The sequence below is a fragment of the Garra rufa genome, chromosome 10 (assembly GCF_049309525.1).
Source record: "Garra rufa chromosome 10, GarRuf1.0, whole genome shotgun sequence".
NCBI lineage: Eukaryota > Metazoa > Chordata > Actinopteri > Cypriniformes > Cyprinidae > Garra > Garra rufa.
The window spans coordinates 28,739,003-28,757,485 of record NC_133370.1 but is presented as its reverse complement, the minus strand read 5'-3'; the positions used below and the strand labels follow the sequence as shown (position 1 = coordinate 28,757,485).

At 39.5% G+C, this 18,483-nt stretch overlaps 1 protein-coding gene across 1 annotated transcript; it reads right to left on the bottom strand.

The window, feature by feature from the left end:
• Positions 1-2,467: 2,467 nt before the first annotated feature.
• On the bottom strand, positions 2,468-17,641 carry inhbab (inhibin subunit beta Ab). Its single transcript, XM_073848996.1, has 2 exons — positions 16,858-17,641; positions 2,468-4,525 (listed from the first exon to the last, which is right to left on the bottom strand). The coding sequence occupies exons 1-2, from the start codon at positions 17,267-17,269 to the stop codon at positions 3,723-3,725; spliced, it is 1,215 nt and encodes a 404-aa protein (XP_073705097.1). The 5' UTR covers positions 17,270-17,641; the 3' UTR covers positions 2,468-3,722.
• Between the last annotated feature and the right edge of the window lie 842 nt (positions 17,642-18,483).

Sequence of the window (18,483 nt, the reverse complement as noted above, 5' to 3'; positions counted from 1 at the left end):
AGGTTCGCGGCGGGGCAGGATGTGTTTGATGGCCTCCGTCTGCTTCTGGACTGCCGAGAACTGCTGGGCAAAGTCCTCGACAGCGTCGCCGAAGAGGCCACTCTGGGAGATGGGAGCGTCAAGAAAGCGAACCTTGTCGACGTCTGCCATCTGAGCCAGAGTAAGCCACAGGTGTCGCTCCTGGACCACAGCCGTGGACATCACCCGACCAAGGGAACGCGCCGTGACCTTCGTGGCCCGAAGGGCGAAGTCGGTGGCGGCGCGGAGTTCTTCCAAAACTCCCTGGTCAGGACCACCCTCGTGCAGTTGTTTTAACGCCTGGGCCTGATAGACCTGGAGGATGGCCATGGCGTGCAAGGCGGTAGCGGCCTGCCCAGCGGAGTTGTAAACGCGGCCCGCCAGGGCGGACGTGCGCTCACAAGCCCGGGAAGGGAGGTGCGGGCGATCCCGCCAGGAGGCAGCGCCACGCGGGCACAAGTGCACCGCCACAGCGCGCTCAACCTGGGGGATGGCCGCATACCCCCTGGCCGCTCCGCCATCGAGGGTGGCGAGGGGAGAGGAGCTGGGGCGGGACCGAGATGAATAAGGGGCCCGCCACGATCTAGACAGCTCCTCGTGCACCTCCGGGAAAAATGGAACTGGGGGGGACCGCGGCGGAGCCGCGGGAGCCCTCCCTAAAAACCAATCATCAAGCCTAGAGGAATCGGCCGGAGGCGCTGGAGGCACCTCGAGACCGATCCCCCTGGCGGCCCGGAGGAGCATAGCCGCGAGCTCGGCATCAGCGTCAGACGGAGCGACCACCTCAGGAGGGGGCCGCTCGGCCGAGGCGTCCGCCTCGCTCGCCGACTCTCCCTCTGATGCTGCGATGGACATCTCATCCTCTGCAGGAGCACCGAAGGAGACGCTCAGCCCGCTGGGCGGGGAAGCATACTGCTGCGGAAGCTCGACGGGGTCACGCTGTGTGAGAGAAGACCGCAGGGCTTTCTTAGCCGGCGGTGCATTCTTCACGGTGACTTTTAGGTCCCCCCCGCCCCGCGCCGCGGTGGCCGAAAAGCATTGACGGCTTAACGACAGACCGCGGGAAGAGGGCGAGGGGAGCCGGCTCGCGAACGAGCGGCGGGACCTCAGCGTGGCCATGGTCATGCACTCGCAGTGCGGGCATGAACCATCCAAGATCGCCGCTTCAGCGTGCTCGGGACCCAAACACGTGAGGCAGAGATCATGTCCGTCCGCAGAGGAGAGGAAACTACCGCACCCTGAAGCGCACGGCCGAAAAGGCATTCTGAAAAGAACGTCTGAATCGGCCGTGAGAAATTGACTCTTTTAGCTCCCGGTCTGCCCAGGGAGAAGCCGCGGGGCGGCTGTGCACTCGACGGGGCTTGCTCGCTGGTGATGCAGGCGGCTTGTTGCCGTGAAAACGACAGCCCGCGGGAGGATCGCTGGTGCAAAATGAAATTGCTCTTTTAGGCACCAGCGGGGAAGAACTCTTGAATTTGAAGGCTTCTGTGAGGTTTTCTTGAAAACAAAGCAAACAGCGGCTCATAGGAGAGGCTCTGAAAGCAAAGATCTGATGAGTGATGCGCGCGGCCATCTTATATACCCGTATGTACGGGGGCGTGGCCGGCGCGCACGTCCACTCGCCAATTTGTAATTGGCCTTTTTTATATAAGGCTCAGAGATGATCGGTCTCTCAAAGCGAGTTCCCATGTAACGTCGGAGTGACTCGACTGAGGGGGAACTCTTACAAATTGCCTTACAGTCACAACCCTATTGGAGAAGTGTGTATTTCTTTGGGGATGGGAGAGGCAGACATCACGTTGCCTGTTCCGTCATTTGGGCTGCCTTGTTGAGCACAGTGGCACATTATATTACATTATATTTCACAAACTGTAAGCTCTTTTTTCCCCCCAAACGTCCAACAAATTGTTCGGTTTGTAATGCGTACTGAACGGTTCAGTGCGAAAACGTGTATCGTTAAATCGTGTACATTTCAAATTTGAGCCATGATGACTGTTTATTTATGTACTGTAATATCAGTCAGATTGTTTTTTTCTAAAATAGTTTAAGCATATTCTATTTGAAAAAAGATCTAATATAGAGAAAGCAAATATTAGATACTGAAATATCAGTCAGGTTGTTTGTTTCTAAAATAGTTTAAGCATACTCTATAAAAAACTAAATTTTGACAATGTGAGGACACTTAATATAGAGAAAGCAAATAATAGATAGTTCTTTTGACTCCTTACAGTTGAAACCACCCAGCAGGCAGCTGCTATGTGGCTAAAAATGAGAGAAAACTGCCCTTGAGGAGTTCACACTAGTTTGCACAGCATCTGCTTTGGCTGTGCAGTGCTAATATTTGGGGCTACGTCACAGATTTGTCAGCTGATCTGCAAAAAATATACTTAATTGGACTACATTTAGTAAAAGTGTTGAAACACACACTGTCGACTTAAGTTGTACAGTTCAGCTTTAATAGTGAAGCAAAGAATATGCTGCAAAATAAATTAGATATAAAACATGACAAGCACATATTTTGATTTGTACAACATAGCAACATATCACCATATGTTGCATTACTCTACATAAAACAACACAGCAAGTTCCTTTCGTGTCTTGTACTTTGAACCTGGCTGTTGCCAGGACATCGTTTCTATCTCTCTCTAAACTGAATATTTCTGTCATTTAAAGGCTAGGTTTCAGTTCAGAATCTAAGACCTTTGTTATACATTGGTAGAGACAAACACTGTCGAAACACAGAGAGCAAAAGTATCTTAACATTGAGGCTGTTTCAGGAAATAAACAAACAAACAACAAACAAAAGATAAAGTTATTTCATGTGCTATATTGAGTTATGTTGGCCATACACAGTTGTTCCAAATCTGAATAAATTCACAGAGCTGGGCATTTTGGGGATTTGCTCTGAGAAAAGCAAGTGTATGGTCTTTGGTTTACTATGTGTAAGTTCCAAATGCATATCTGATATGGCAACTAGAATGCGGCCCATGATGCTCTGGGGCTCGCATGGTACGAATGTTGGCTTAGTGCAAATTTATATTACTTTTCATCAACATTCAGAACGTTTAGGAGAAAAATAACAATAGGTGATAATAACAATATAATAATAATAATAACAATAATAATGCAGTTTGGCTCCAGCAGCTGGTCAAACTAATTTTTGTTCAAGTATTTCTCATCAGAAAAATGAAACAACACAACTACTACTTTTAAGATGTAATAAAAAAATTACTAATCGTTTGTTTTTCTGTGAGAAAAGGGATGACAATAAAAACATTAAACAAAAGCTAAAAGACAAATAATAATAATAAAAAAGAACATCCAGTAATAATACTTGACTTGCATAGAGTTGCATGTTTTTTTTTCTTCATCTTCTCTTCAGAATATATAATTCCACACTTCAAAATAAGTCTCTTTATTGCAGTGCAGAGAATCAGGCCTGACACTTTGACCCATGCACCCGTTCCCTCTCAGTCTCAGTGTCCCTTCATTAAAAAAAATATATTATGCTTTATTCTCCTTCGTCATTTTTATATGAAAGTGCCACGAAGACCACTCCAATAATCAGTCTTATTGGAATGATCTAGAAACAAATAGGTTGCCCGAGTTTGCAGTTCGAAAGTTTGTGGGTGACCACAGACTGCCAATCCTCTGATATGTGCTTTGTACCAACATCAAAGAGTTTGTTAGGAGTTCATGGCGTCTTATGAGCAGCCACACTCCTCCACTATCATGTTCTGGATGTCTTTCTTTATGATCTTCTGCTCCTCATTATAGTAGAGCATGGACATGGCCCGTAGGCGCGTGGGTACGCAGCACGACTTAATGTTGTTGAACGGGCTGTACCCGCGCATCCGGTAGTGATTGATGACGGTGGAATGAAAGGAGAGGGCAGAGCCCGTGATGCTGGCCACATGGCTAGGACAATCGCCCTCGCAGTAGTTAGCGTGATATCCGGACGGAGCGATGATCCAGTCGCTCCACCCGATGTCCTTAAAGTTGACGTAGAACTGCCGTTTACAGCAGACGCGGATTTTCCCGTCGCACTCCAAGCCGCGCTTGCTTCGCCGGTGCTGGTGCTCCTCGCCTGGCTTGAGCACGACCATGAGGAAGGGTCGGTGAGATTGTTCTCTTTCTTTGCCCTTGCTGCCTTCTGCAGGCACCAGGATGGGCACGGCGCCGGCTTCGGCGCACATTGGACAGGAGACGCGGAGACTGAGCAAGCTGCTGTCCCCGTCCAGCAGGGTCTGCACCATGCGGGGCACCGGTAGCGTGTGCCAGCCGCTGCGCCGCGTGTCCACGGTCTTCTCGGACACCACCAGTTCTTGGGGTTTGTCCGTCGAGCCTGGATCTGCTTTGCCTTGCTGTAGGAGCTGAACGGACACCTTCCCTTTCCCTCGGCTGCCCTTGGCGACTTTAAGGAATAGCCACACGTTGGCCTGCTCCACCACGGATAGAGTGCTGCCTTCTTTAGAAATGTCAAATTTCATGAAGTCAGGGGAATCGCCTGTGGATGAAACAGATAAAGGAATTTGTTAGCTTTATGTTTGCGATTGCATTTAGTTCTGTATAACATTTTACATTTGAACTTTAACAGTTGAAAATTAGTGCTGTCAAACGATTAATCACAACTAATTGCATAATGTGTATGTGTACTGCATCAATACACAAATGCAAGTACATCCTTGAAAAATTGTTTATATATTACAAATATTTATATATAATATCAATCAAATATATAAATGTAAATATTTTCAAAGTAAATACTGTATGTGTGTTTTTATGTACATAATGTACACATGTAATATGTAAACAAACTTTTATTTTGGATGCGATTAATCACGATTAATCGTTTGACAGCATTTGAAAATCGAAGAAAAACAGGCTTTCTGGGCACATTTTGATAGAAAATCCACTTGTGTGAAATGGATTTTAAAAGCTGAGTACTAAATGATTAATCGTGATTAATCGCATTTCAAAAGGTTTTGTTTACATAATATATGTGCGTGTACTGTTTATATTTATTATGTGTATGTAAATACACATGCATGTATATAAGAAAAATGTTTTTATATGAAAAATATAGTTAAACTAGGCTTTCTGTGCAGATTTTGATTAAAAATCCACAGAATTGTGTGAAATGGATTTAAAAAGCTGAAAGTACTAAACGATTAATTGTGATTAATCGCATTCAAAAAGTTTTTGTTTACATAATATATGTGTGTATTGTGAATAAATACACACATACATGTACATATTTAAGAAACATTTTATGTTTATATATTAAAAACATAAATATATACATGTAAATATTTTTAAAATATATACTGTATGCATGTATTTTTATATACACAGTATACACATATATTATGTAAGCAAAAAATAATTTAGATGCAATTAATCGCGATTAATTGTTTGACAGCACTATTGAAAATCTACCAAAAAGTGAAATAAGAGGAAAAAGAGGCTTTCTGTGCACATTTTGATAGAAAATCCACAGATTTGTCTGAAATGGATTTAAAAAGCTGAGAGTACTCAACAAACAAAAACTGGCAAATAAAAAAAAAGTTTAAATAAAAAATATATAAATTTGAAAAATATGCAATTGTAACAGTTCTACAAATGTGTTGTATTTTCACCTATAATGACTCTAAATATTTTTTAAATAATATTTTTCAGTTTATAAAACATGGTATATTATAAAACTAAACTTTTGAAGTGCATTTGGAGTAAACATGAAAATATTGCTGAATAGCCATGGCAATAAGCTGTGCTGAGAAATTTTACATTGTTTGCAAATTTTAAAAGATACAAATCAGGAAATAAACAAAACTAAATTAAAGTTAGCCAAACTGAAAAGTACATTTTCAACTAAACTGAAAATAAAAAAGGCAGTGCCTAGATGCTATTTACACTGCTTAGATACTATTTACAAAAATAGCATATTTTGTAAGCGATAGATTCTATTTTCACCAAGTAAAAATAGCAGTATATGCTATTTACACGAAGTGCAAATAGTGATAGACTCTATTTATGCTATGTAAAAATAGCAGGAATTTTTTTGTGATTAATATTAGATGCTATTTATACAAGTGCAAGTGGCAGATATTTGCACCTCAGTATTGCAGTACATTATAAATACAGTATGCAATAAGTCTAAATTATCATTTTTATTTAAAATATTAAATGGATGCTGCCTTGGGACAATAACCTACACTTACTAACCCTAACCGATAAACACCCGTGAAGCACTTTATTTTACACTTTTAGATTATTTCCATCCTTTTATTAAAAATAAATGCCTTTCCGATCTGATATGTGATGTGAAAAGAGAGATGAGCGAGTACGGCAATAGGTGGATTCGAATTCGGGTCTATCGCGTCAAAAATTAATTGCCACGCGCTTTACCGTCTACACCACTGGAGCTGTTGTTTAACAGCCGTCTTTTGTAATGTTTACCATCCCAAACAAACATTAGTGGGTGGAGTTAGTGTAAATAGCCTCTGCCAACAAGACGGCCTATTTGCACTTAGTGTAAATAGACTCTACGTAAAAACAATCCTGGTACTCCACTCTTAGTTACTGCAAGTATAATCAATTTAACTGAAAAGTCAAACGATGAATGGCAGCTATTCCAGTTCTATTCTATTTAGAGATTCTGTGTGGATCAGTTTATTAATGACAAACTATCTGTTAAAGCCACCAGATGACAAGCAGCTCAACAATATCTGAGCACAAGTAACGCCTGCTACACTAAACTGTTTCTTTCTCTTTCTGTAAGAGAGGATATGTTCTTTTTGCGGTCAATCTCCACCATCTGCAGTCCTTCGTCAACACCTAGCCCCAGTCCATAAAAACATTTCCTGCTCCTAAAATCCTGGCACTCCATTTGTGTACATAAAGCATGTATGTTATGACAAGGGCCTTCCCTATAACTTGCACATGACTGTCTGCTATAAGCCAGCTCAGCATCAGTAACCACTGCTGATTTACAGACCCAGCAAACTGACTCTCTTAAATGACCCCCTCCTCAACAGGACAGCTATTAATTCAACTGTTTAGTCAACATGTCTACGTTAAATAAATCCTGTGTTATCTGATATAAAGAATAGTCCAACATAGCTGTGAAAAGAACTCGATCTTTTATGCTCGTCAATGTGGCACTGAGATATCTATCTAGACAAATACAGTTGCAGGTTTATCTTTACTGAGCCATCTCATGTGACACTGTATATAATAGCGATCTACGAAACTAAAGAAGGGTCAATACAGTAAATTCACACAAGACTAGACCGCTTTTAATTGTTTGTCAATGTAAACATGCCCCAGACGGAAGATCGTTGTGATGAGTCTTGCTTTTTTTCAGTGTCTCGCGCCATGAGCGCTGTGTGTTTAAGACGTCACTGCATTCTGTTGTGTCTAGCTGCTTTTGAACACAAGCGCAACCCCTTATTCATTTGGACCTCGATTGTCATGCTATTATGAAAATCTGCCTGGATGAATTACTATTTAAAGCTCATGAAAGCCTCTGAGATCTCTGAGTAACTTTATTGGACAGTCTGTTCTGTTCATTGAATCGCACATTGTCAAAAACTCCCACGAAACGCTGAATGGACTTAACACATAACAGGATGAACTATTTTTAAAGCTCAAGTGTAGTTTGGATGCTAAAATACTTTGTCCTATTCCAGCTTAATATGCAGATACAAACATAGCAGTTGATTCGCCCCAAAACTACATTTTGATGCTTTGAAAAGACTTTTGTCGACTTAAACAATGGCATGAGTTTGAAACATTTGGTATTTTTGCAATTCTGTTTAGTGAAATTACACACTTCAACTTTAAAAGGATTAGTTCAATCCAGAATTCAAAATAATGATAATTAACATCCAGGATATTCATGTCTCTCTTTTGTCGAAAATAAACTCGTTTGAGGAAAACATTTCAGGATTTTTCTCTGTATAGACTTCAGTAGAGATCAGCAGGTTGAATGTCCAATTTCAAAGGGCTGTATATGATCCCAGCCAAATAATTTCTATTCTAATTCTAAAAAAGAAATAAAAATCCACAAATGCTCATCTTGGACTAGCTCGACTAATGTTGGAAAGGTCACATGGGTCGTACAAAGCGAACAGGCAAAGAAAGTCAAACACTCTTTACAAAAAAGATAAAACACCGATGTTGGACAATTTTGAAGTTGGAGGAGAAAATGAGAAGGAGTTTTTCACCCTACCCTACCTTTTTGAACCAAAGTACACTCTTAAAAATAAAGGTGCTTTAAAGGTTCTTCACAGCGATGTCATAGAAGAACCATTTTTGGTTCCACAAAGAACCATTCAGTCAAAGGTTGTTTAAAGAACCATCCTTTTCTTACCTAATCTGAAGAACCTTCTTTCACCACAAAGAACCTTTTGTGAAACAGAACGGTTCTTCAGATGCTAAAGGTTCTTTATGGAACCATTTAAACAAAAAAGGTTCTTCTATGGCATCGTGAAGCGATGTTTTTTAGAGTGTACACAGACGAAAAAACGCGTGACCTTTCCAACTTTGATTACGTAATGCACATGATGAGCATTTGTGGTTAAAGTATATAAATATTTGGGGTTTTTTTTAGAAAATGACCAATCGTTTTGCTAGATAAGTCTCTTATTCCTTGGCTGGGATCATGTAGAGCAGGGGTTTTCAAACCTGTCCTGGAGCCTCCCCTGCCCTGCACATTTTGTATGTCTCCCTTATTAGGCACACCCAATTCAGGTCTTGCAGTCTCTACTAATGAGCTGATGATTTGAATCAGGTGTATTAGATGAGAGAGACAAGCAAAATGTGCAGGGCAGGGGAGGCTCCAGGACAGGTTTGAAAACCCCTGATGTAGAGCCCTTTGAAACTGCAATTTGGACCTTCAACCTGTTGATCTCCATTGAAGTCCACTATATAGAGAAAAATCCTGGAATGTTTTCCTCCAAAACCTTAATTTCTTTTCAATTTAAGAAAGAAACATCATCTTGGATGACATGGGAGTGAGTAAATTATCAGGAAATTTTAATTCAGGAATGAACTAATCCTTTAAAACTTAAATGAAAGCCAATATTCCCTTTACTCTGTGGATTAAGTTGTCAAACACATCAGTGAACAATGCACTGGCACCATACTAATGTGAATCTGTTTGAAGTTTCTGTTATGCTCTTATATAACCGGTTAATTTATCAGTTGCAACACCTTTTTAATTCTGCGTTGAGAGTTGTTGATAGTAGAGACTGGAAATTCTGCCAAGTAATGAAAAATCAAGAATACAGCTCGATAGAAATACTACAGATGTTTTCTGAGAAAGAAACAGCACGGAACTGGTTTCTATTTGCAGACGAATGCGTCTCTCTATCTTTGTGTCGCTATCGAGCCTGATCTCTTATCAGAACACCTCTAAACTCGAACAAGAGCTCCAGTGTGTGACCAAGTAAAAAGAGCTGGCCTTTCTTTCTTGCTCTTTTGCCATTGTCATTTGGCTCCTGAGTAAGTCTTTTAGAGTTTACTGTAGTTGTTTTGTCTTTCTTGTAGGTTTAAACGCACGCCACGTGTGTCTGAGGTGACGAGGTCTAGCAGTGGTAGACACTTCAGACGCCGCTCGTAAGTGGTACTGCAGTTCGGGACGAAGGTCAGCTGTGCCCACAGTCACGTAACACACTGAATCATTCTTCTTATTTGTACACTCTTATCATATTGTCACTCATTTTGCTATAGTTGTGTCTGTGCACGCTCAATATCAAGGAAAAGATTGTTTTGAAAGTAGCAAAGTTGTGTTAAAATCATTTATGTATAATCAAGCAGTGAGCTTGACTATTTGAGCATGTCGATGATCAGAGAAGATCAAAGGATTGTTTACTTAGTGTTACATATGTGCAGTGGGTCATTTAATAAATGAAACCCTGCCAAGAGACGTGAGATAACCCGGTAAACATTTTCTGATGACATCTGGACTTAAAAAGGTATTTCTCAACCTTTTTGGTTTAGTACTGCCTGTATCAACATCAAACCGGATACCCACAAACGAAATGTTTGAACTTTATTAAACTAAAAGCAACAGACACTATGGGAGAAAAAACAGACTCAAGCATTAGCTTCCTGTTACAATGCAGAATCAGATACTGCATTAGGTTTGATATTAGTGTGTGAAGACATTTGTAAAAGTAGATCAAATTAATAGAGGAAAACATTATTGCACATTTTCCTTTCTTAAAAAATGCTATTTAATTGTTTGAAATGCCTCTTTTTTTACCCCTTAGAAACAACTTAACTACAGGTGTGTGTATAATATAATTTAGAAGTTTGGTGACAGTTTTGATGTTTCTGAAAGAAGTCTCATATGCTCACTGCAAATATTTGTTCAAATATACAGTAAAAACATTGATATCGTGAAATATAAATGTGACCCTGGACCACAAAACCAGTCATAAGGTTAAATTTTACAAAACTGAGATGTATATATAATATGAAAGCTCAGTAAATAAGCTTTCTATTGATGTATGGTTTGTTAGGATAAGACAATATTTGACGAGATACATCTATTTGAAAACCTGGAATCTGAGGGTGAAAAAATCAAAATACTGAGAAAATCACCTTTAAAGTTGTCCAAATTAGGTTCTTAACAATGCATATTACTAATCAAAAATTACATTTTGTTACATTTACAGTAGGAATTTTACAAAAAATCTTTATGGAGCATGATCTTTACTTAATTTCCTAATGATTTTTGGCATAAAAGAAAAATCAATAATTTTGACCCATGCAATGTATTTTTGGCTATTGCTACAAACATACCCCAGCGACTTAAGACTGGTTTTGTGGTCCAGGGTCACATATATTTTAAATATTATACAAATATAATTTATTTATAGAAGCCCGTTTCCGCCACAGAATAAAAATTAAAAAAAGGTCATTGTGACTTTTTATCTCGCAATTCTGACTTTTTTCTCAGAATTGTGTGATACAAACTCACATTTGCAAGTTATAAAGTCAGAACTCCAAGATATAAACTTTATAAAGTTTATATCTTGCAATTGTGACTTGTTTTTCTCAGAATTGCATGTTTATATCTCGCAATTCTGACTATTACACACAATTGCGAGTTAAGTCAGAATTGTTAGATATAAACTCGCAATTCTGAGAAAATTCTGAGTCTTTTCGCCTCAGAACTGGACTTTATAACTCACAATTGTGAATTTATATCTCACAGTTCTGAGAAAAAAAGTCTGAATTACCCGTTTATATCTCACGATTCTGACTTTTTTTTATTCGCAAATTATCTTGCAAATCTGATTTTTTTTTTCTTGGAATTGGCTGATATAAACTCACAGTTGAGAGTTATAAAGTCAAAACTGCAAGATATAAACTATACATTTTATATGTGACTTGTTTTTCTAAGAATTGCATGTTTATATCTCACAATTCTGACATTATTACACACAGTTGTGAGTTATTAAGTCAGAATTGTTAAATATAAACTGAAAATAAAATTTTTTTTTCCCTCAGAACTTTATAACTCACAATGGCAACTTTATATCTCACAATTATTAGAAAAAAAGTCAGTATATCTCGCAATTCTGACTTTTTTTCTCGTAATTATGCGATATGAACTCACAATTGCGAGTCAGAACTGTGAAATATAAACTGTATAAAGTTTTATCTCGCAATTTTGACTTGTTTTTCTCAGAATTGTATGTTTATATCTCGCAATTCTGACTTTATTACATACTTGCGAGTTATTTAGTCAGAATTGTTAGATATAAAGATATAAAATATAATTTCCCTCCCCCTAAGAGCTGGACTTTATAACTCACAATTGCGACTTGATGTGTCACAATTTATGTTAATTTATATTTCACAATTCTGACTTTATTATTTGCAATTGAGTTTATATCTTGCAATTCTGACTTTTTTTCTCAGTACTGCATGATATAAACTTTAAATTAAGTCGCAAATGTATTGCAAGATGCAAACTCACAATTGTGAGAAAAAAAGCAAGAGAGAATCGTTAGATAAAAAGTCACAATTACATTTATATTCAGTGGCAGAAACTGGTTCCATTTTTATTCCTATGATGACGAAGCTGAATTTTCAGCAGCCATTACAAACTTTTGAATGATAGTGTACCACTGGTTGGGAATCCCCGAACTAGAGGTATTCACAAATTGATGTCAGATCATTGAATTACTTTATAAATAGACTAAAAATCTATTGCTTTTGTGTTAGATAAAAACTGCATCCACCCAAAACTGGTGTCAACAAGAAACCTCTCTGTATAGTCAGATGTATTGTTGTACCAGGATGTAAAAGTGATATCACAGTCCCTGATCACTACAACAATCACTGGATGACCGCAACACAAAACATATTCATCGCATAATCAAGTGCTATCTTGCGTTTAACTATAATACTGTCTTGCACTGCTTTGTCCCATACAATACACAGAGCTATCACCTATCTGTCCCCTAATAATGAAGCCTCAGGTATGAATCGTCAGGAGACTGGGTTGACACAAGGGTCAGAACAGGAAATAAATAGTTAATAACATCCCTCAGAGTAAACCTCAAAGAACTTTAAGATCTGCTGTAATGCAATGGCCAACTTTTAAGCAGTTTCAGGAAGCTGCTCAGAGAGGCAACAAGCCAAGCGAACCACACCGGATCAGCAAAACAGCCCGAGATTTAGTTTGAATGTAAATATAAGTGAAGAGCTGGTATGATTAACCTGATTTCCTCTAGTGTGTCAGTCTAACTCTTATCCCATTTCCTCAGACAGAACAAATATAACCATCTATCCTTCTCAGAAGAATACAACTAGCACTGGAATGTCAGTAAAGAGACAGTTCACTCAAAAATCATTAAATACTCATGTGATGCTTGATTTTTTTCTGCAGACCCCAATAAAAGTCAGTGGGGTCCAATGTTATTTGTAGCAATAGCCAACAATACATTGTATGGGTCAAAATTAACGATTTTACTTTTATGCCAAAAATCAATAGGATATTAAGTAAAGATCATGTTCCATGAAGATACTTTGTAAATTTCCTGCTGTAAATATATCAAAACGTAATTTTTATTAGTAATATGCGTTGCTAAGAACTTTATTTGAATAACTTTAAAGGCGTTTTTTTAAATATTTTGATATTTTTGCACCCTCAGATTCCATTTTCACTTTTTGTTAGTTGTACATCAGCCAAATATCATATCCCGACAAACCATACTTCAGTGGAAAGCTTTTTTATTCAGCTTTCAGATGTATAAATCTCAATTTGAAAAAAAAAAAATGACCTTTATTTTTGGTTTTGTGGTCCAGGGTCACATATGTTCTTCAAAATATCTAATTTCAAGTTCCACAGATAAAAGAATATAATAAAAGTTTGGAACAACTTGAGGTTAAATGACTAAACTTTCATTTTCGGGTGGACTATCCTTTTCATGGATGATTTTGGACATTCCAAACAAACTTTTGATGATCTTTCTATTTCGCTAAGATACTTTCAAAGAAACCCCGACCATTCCACACACCAACAGAGCAGCCTAGAGTAATTACTGGGCCCCATATTTTGATGAATGGAGCAATTATGGCCAGCTAACAGCCCTGTGGGTTTTGAATGGGATTGAACCACCCCAGCCCTCTCCCCCCGATTCCCTGAAGCATCATTAACACCCCTGCAATCTCATAAAGGCTCTGAGAGGCCTTTTTTAATCTTAGGTTCATTCAAAAGGTCTATTTATAGCGTCAAGGCATAATGCACATTTATGTAAGCAAACAGGCACAATAGACAGCGCCGTCAAACATTTGCTGGCTCCTTCTTGCGCTCAACGATGATAGCTGCAATTAACGAGCCACGGAAATCGTCCCATTAAGCCTGTGTGGGACTGTTGGTGGTCAATCTGTGTATAAGAATCAGATGTGACTGCCAATCCACATCATGGCCGGTGCTGGTCTAAAGATAGGTCAGCCTTGTTATCTTTAGAAACACTGCTGTATTGTTTTTGCAGAAAAAACCCAGATGCCATGAGACTGGACCTCTTCAACCATCCGCTTCCGCACCCCATTCAGACAAATGTTGTTAGCTTTTTTTTTACAGCAGTGTCATGCTGATTTGTGGATCAGTGACATTGTTATAAATAAGTCATGAGGAACCAATTAAAAATGGAATGCACTTGTGGATCTTCCCATCCCAGACTTAGTTTATTGAACCGACTGGGATGCTGTGTTTGTTACGAGCGGCTCCAAAAACGTTTTCAAAAAGAAAGGGCATTGTTTGTGTCATTTTCAGCATTTTCTCTGAATCATTGTAAAAAAAATAGATGGCTGGTATGAATAGCATATCAACAGATACACGTTTTCAGAGTCAAAAGCTCAAAATTAGTTTTAATATGTGGCTCTGGACCACAAAACCTTAAATAGCATACATTGTATGCGTCAAAATTTTCAAACTTTCTTTTATGCCAAAAATGAATAGGATATTAAGTAAAGATCATGTTCCATGAAGATATTTTGTAAAATTTCTACCGTAAATATATCAAAACTGAATTTTTGATTAGTAATATGCATTGAAAAAAACTTAATTTCTCAATATTAGGATTTTTTGCACCCTCAGATTCCAGATTTTCAAATGGTTGTATCTCAGCCAAATATTGTTCTATCCTAACAAACCATACATCAATGGAAAGCTCATTATTCAGCTTTCAGGTGATGTATAAATCTCAATTTAAAAAAACTGACCCTTATGACTGGTTTTGTTTTTGAGTGATACTAAAATGTCATTTGAGTAAAAACAAGAATTGGCTACTCAAAAGGAAGACAAAATTCTGCCCTCTTGTTGTTCCAAACATTCATGACTTTCTTTGTTCCTTCATTGTGAAATACTTTTGAATAACATTTTGGTTTCAAAAATATTGGACCCCATTGACATTTTCAAAATATCTTCTTTTGGGCTCTGCAGAAAACATAGTCATGCAGTTTTGGAATAATGTTAGGGTGATTAATTGATGACAGAATTAAAATTTTTGTGTGAACTATCCTTTTAAGTAGATTTCTGATTAGTAATATGCACTGCTAAGAACTTCATTTGAACAACTTTAAAGGCGATTTTCTCAGTATTTAGATTTTTTTTGCACTCTCAGATTCCAGATTTTCAAATAGTTGTATCTTGGCCAAATATTGTCCTATCGTAACAATCCATACATCAATGGAAAGCTGATTATTTGACTTTCAGATTATGTATAAATCTCATTTTCAAAAAAAAAAAAATTACCCTTATGACTGGTTTTGTGGTCCAGGGTCACATATGTATGACATTTGAGTGATAACAAGAATTGGTTCCTCAAAAGAAACACAAAATTCTGTCCTCAAGTTGTTCCAAACCTGCATGACTTTCTTAGTTCTTTCAGCGTGAAACACTTTTGAATAACACTTAGGTTCCAAAAATATTGGACCCAATTGACATGCTTCAAAATATCTTTTTTGGGGCTCTACAGGAAACAAAGTCATGCAGTTTTGGAACAACTTGAGGGTGAGTAATTGAGACAAAATTTACATTTTTGCGTAAACTATCCTTTCAAGTAGATTTTAGGTGAATACTTGACATAGTTTGGATGCGTACCATGATAAAGTGTTCGTTTGATATTAAATCCCTGTCTCTACAGTTTCCCGTTGCTTGGCAGGACCGAAGATGTTTAAGTGGCTCCATTCAATAGCTGTTAATAGGGGCATCATTTCCTCATTTCATATCAGTAGCACGGCGCCGAGAGCCTCCCGCAGCAGCGCACAGTCAGAGTGTTAATACTCCACAGCTGCAGCGCATGTGTTCCCCTTAAGATGACTCTCCATCCCTCCCTCCCTCAGACCTCCGCTAACACCTACCTGAGTGCTTTTTAAAAGCACTCCTTCGAAACAGTAGTCTGAGTGGAGCCATTTGAGGTGACATCCACTGTACATCATATATACTGCAAGCGTTTGCGGCGCACGTCTTAAAAAGGAACCGCGAACGGACAGTCTTGAGCATATCGGGGTGAATTATGCGACAACTCAAACAATTCAAAACCAAATAACTACCTTTTATGCATTTTAACTCAGTGGAGGCATGGTTTTTGATTACAAATGCAGTCATCAGATCAGTTGTATTAAATATTTGGGTAATGCTTCACAACAAGATTCAGTTAATGAATTAGGTAAAATATATGTGACCCTGAACCACAAAACCAGTCTTAAGCAGCATGAGTGTATTTGTAGCAATAGCCAAAAATACACTGTATGGGTCAAAATTATCAATTTTTCCTTGTATGCCAAAAATCATTAGGATATTAAGATCATGTTCCATGAGGATATTTTGTAAAAATTTCTACCATAAATATATCAAAACTTAATTTAGACTACTTTAAAGGAGATTTTCTCAGTATTTTGATATTTTCGCACCCTCAGATTGTAGATTTTCAAATAGTTGTATCTATACCAATTATTGTCCTATCCTAACAAACCATACATCAATGGAAAACTTATTTATTGTTTATTTATTAATATATAAATCTCAATTAAAAAATAAGACTGGTTTTTGTGGTCCAGGGTCACATATTAGTATCTGCAGAAATTACTATTAACTAAGATAAATAAATGCTATATTAAGCAGTATATAGTACTTGTGATTATATTCCTGAAATTTATTATAGGGTCACCAAGGTTTTAAGTCGTAAAAATGAATTGCGCTTAAGCGTTTCTCCACCGTCTCACTCAACAGGTGAGACTTCATCACTTAGCACCGCAAACAAGCTATTAATGTCATCACATTTCCTCATGAGGCACTAAATCATTGCTCACCTGGCTCAGCGAAGGTGATGATCTCAAAGGGCTGCTCCTCAGGTTGCTCTCGGTGTTCCCCCAGCCCCCCTGCGTCTTCCTCCATCTCCACGGTGCCGTCCTCACCCACCCGTCCCACGTGCAGCTTGCGGATGGCGTTGAGCAGGGCGGCGCGGGGCACCGGGTGCGTGACGTTGGGCCGGGCGTTCAGATGCAGCATGTTGAGGATGTGCCTCTTGACCGCCTCCACCATGTCGGTCTGCTCCTCCGAGTCCTTTGGCCTCTGGGCTAGAGCGCAGGACGGGCAGGGGGTCACGGGATCGTCCGGCCGCCCCGCGCCTTGAGAGCCGCTCTCGGCCGGCGTGGGCGAGCAGCCCCCCGACAAACAGCCGGAGAGCAGCAGCACCCCTGTCACGAGCGTGAGCGAGGACATCCTGAGTGACGGCAGACTCACACCTCGGTCCTGTTCTGCTCCGCTGCCAAGATCACAGTCGTCGCGCTGGCTTGTTTGTCAGATCGATGCGGAAAGCGGGAGGCAGTCCAAAATAATCCTTATCTGAACGGAGCGGTCATGGTGATAAAAGTTGAAGAGGGCTGAACGAAGCGCTGCCGGTCCTCTCGGTGAGCTCCTCCTGCAGGTCGATGAGCTCCGGGTCGCTGTGTGTCCGTGCAGCAGAGCTCTGGAGAAACCTGACGGTGCACGGCTGCCCGTGCCGGAGTTGAATGGTTGAGTGGAAAGTGGGCAGGGTTAGACAGTTCTCTGACTCTTTCTTTAGCACACTCTCCCTCTCTGGCTTCTCACTGTTTGTCCCCTCTCTCTTTCTCTCTCTGTAATTATACCTTCCTCCTCTTCATCCCTCCCTCTCACTTTATTACAATCTTTCTCACTACTGACTCACTGACTTTTTCATCTCCCTCCCTCTCTCTCTCTCTCTCTCTCTCTCTCCCTCTCTCGCTCTCTTCAGTGACTCCTCCAGTAACGTGTACCATTTTTTCCTCGTGAGAATCTAAGTTGCTCTTACGCACTCAGCCTCTCTCTCTCTCTTTTTTTTTTTTCCACCGATCATTCATCTCTCCAGCCATCAATCCGTCGGCACCTGTTGTGCAGGCTGGCTAACTGTGTGGTGGAATAATCTCCTGGGGAGGGAAAAGTCGAGGGGTCAACATGATTATCATGGCTATCTGTGTGCATAACACACGTGTAAACACACCGAGTCACTCATTCATGCTCGGTTAGGCGCACACGCAGCATACAGACACGATTTTTGTAAAAAAAGGCATGGGTGGGAAGTGAGGCACTTCCTCTAGATCAAATGAGCAATAGGATGGAGGGATTCATCTATTTAAATGTACTAAATGTCCTAAGAATACATTTTGGACTATATAAATGAATCTATAATGTTACATTAATCAATTTGCATTTCATTCCTGTCTATAACATCATAGTAATGCATGGCTGTGACATCACTCTCGACTCCCTCTTGTGGTTGTAATACGTACATTCTCGTTATTTAATATGATTTCATGCAATTATCCCACGAACAGTAAATTAGGTGGATTTAAAAAATAGAACAATTAAGAGAAATAAAACCCCTGAAGGTGATTCAGCCGAACGCAGGAATGTTCATGAGTGCTGAACAGACATAC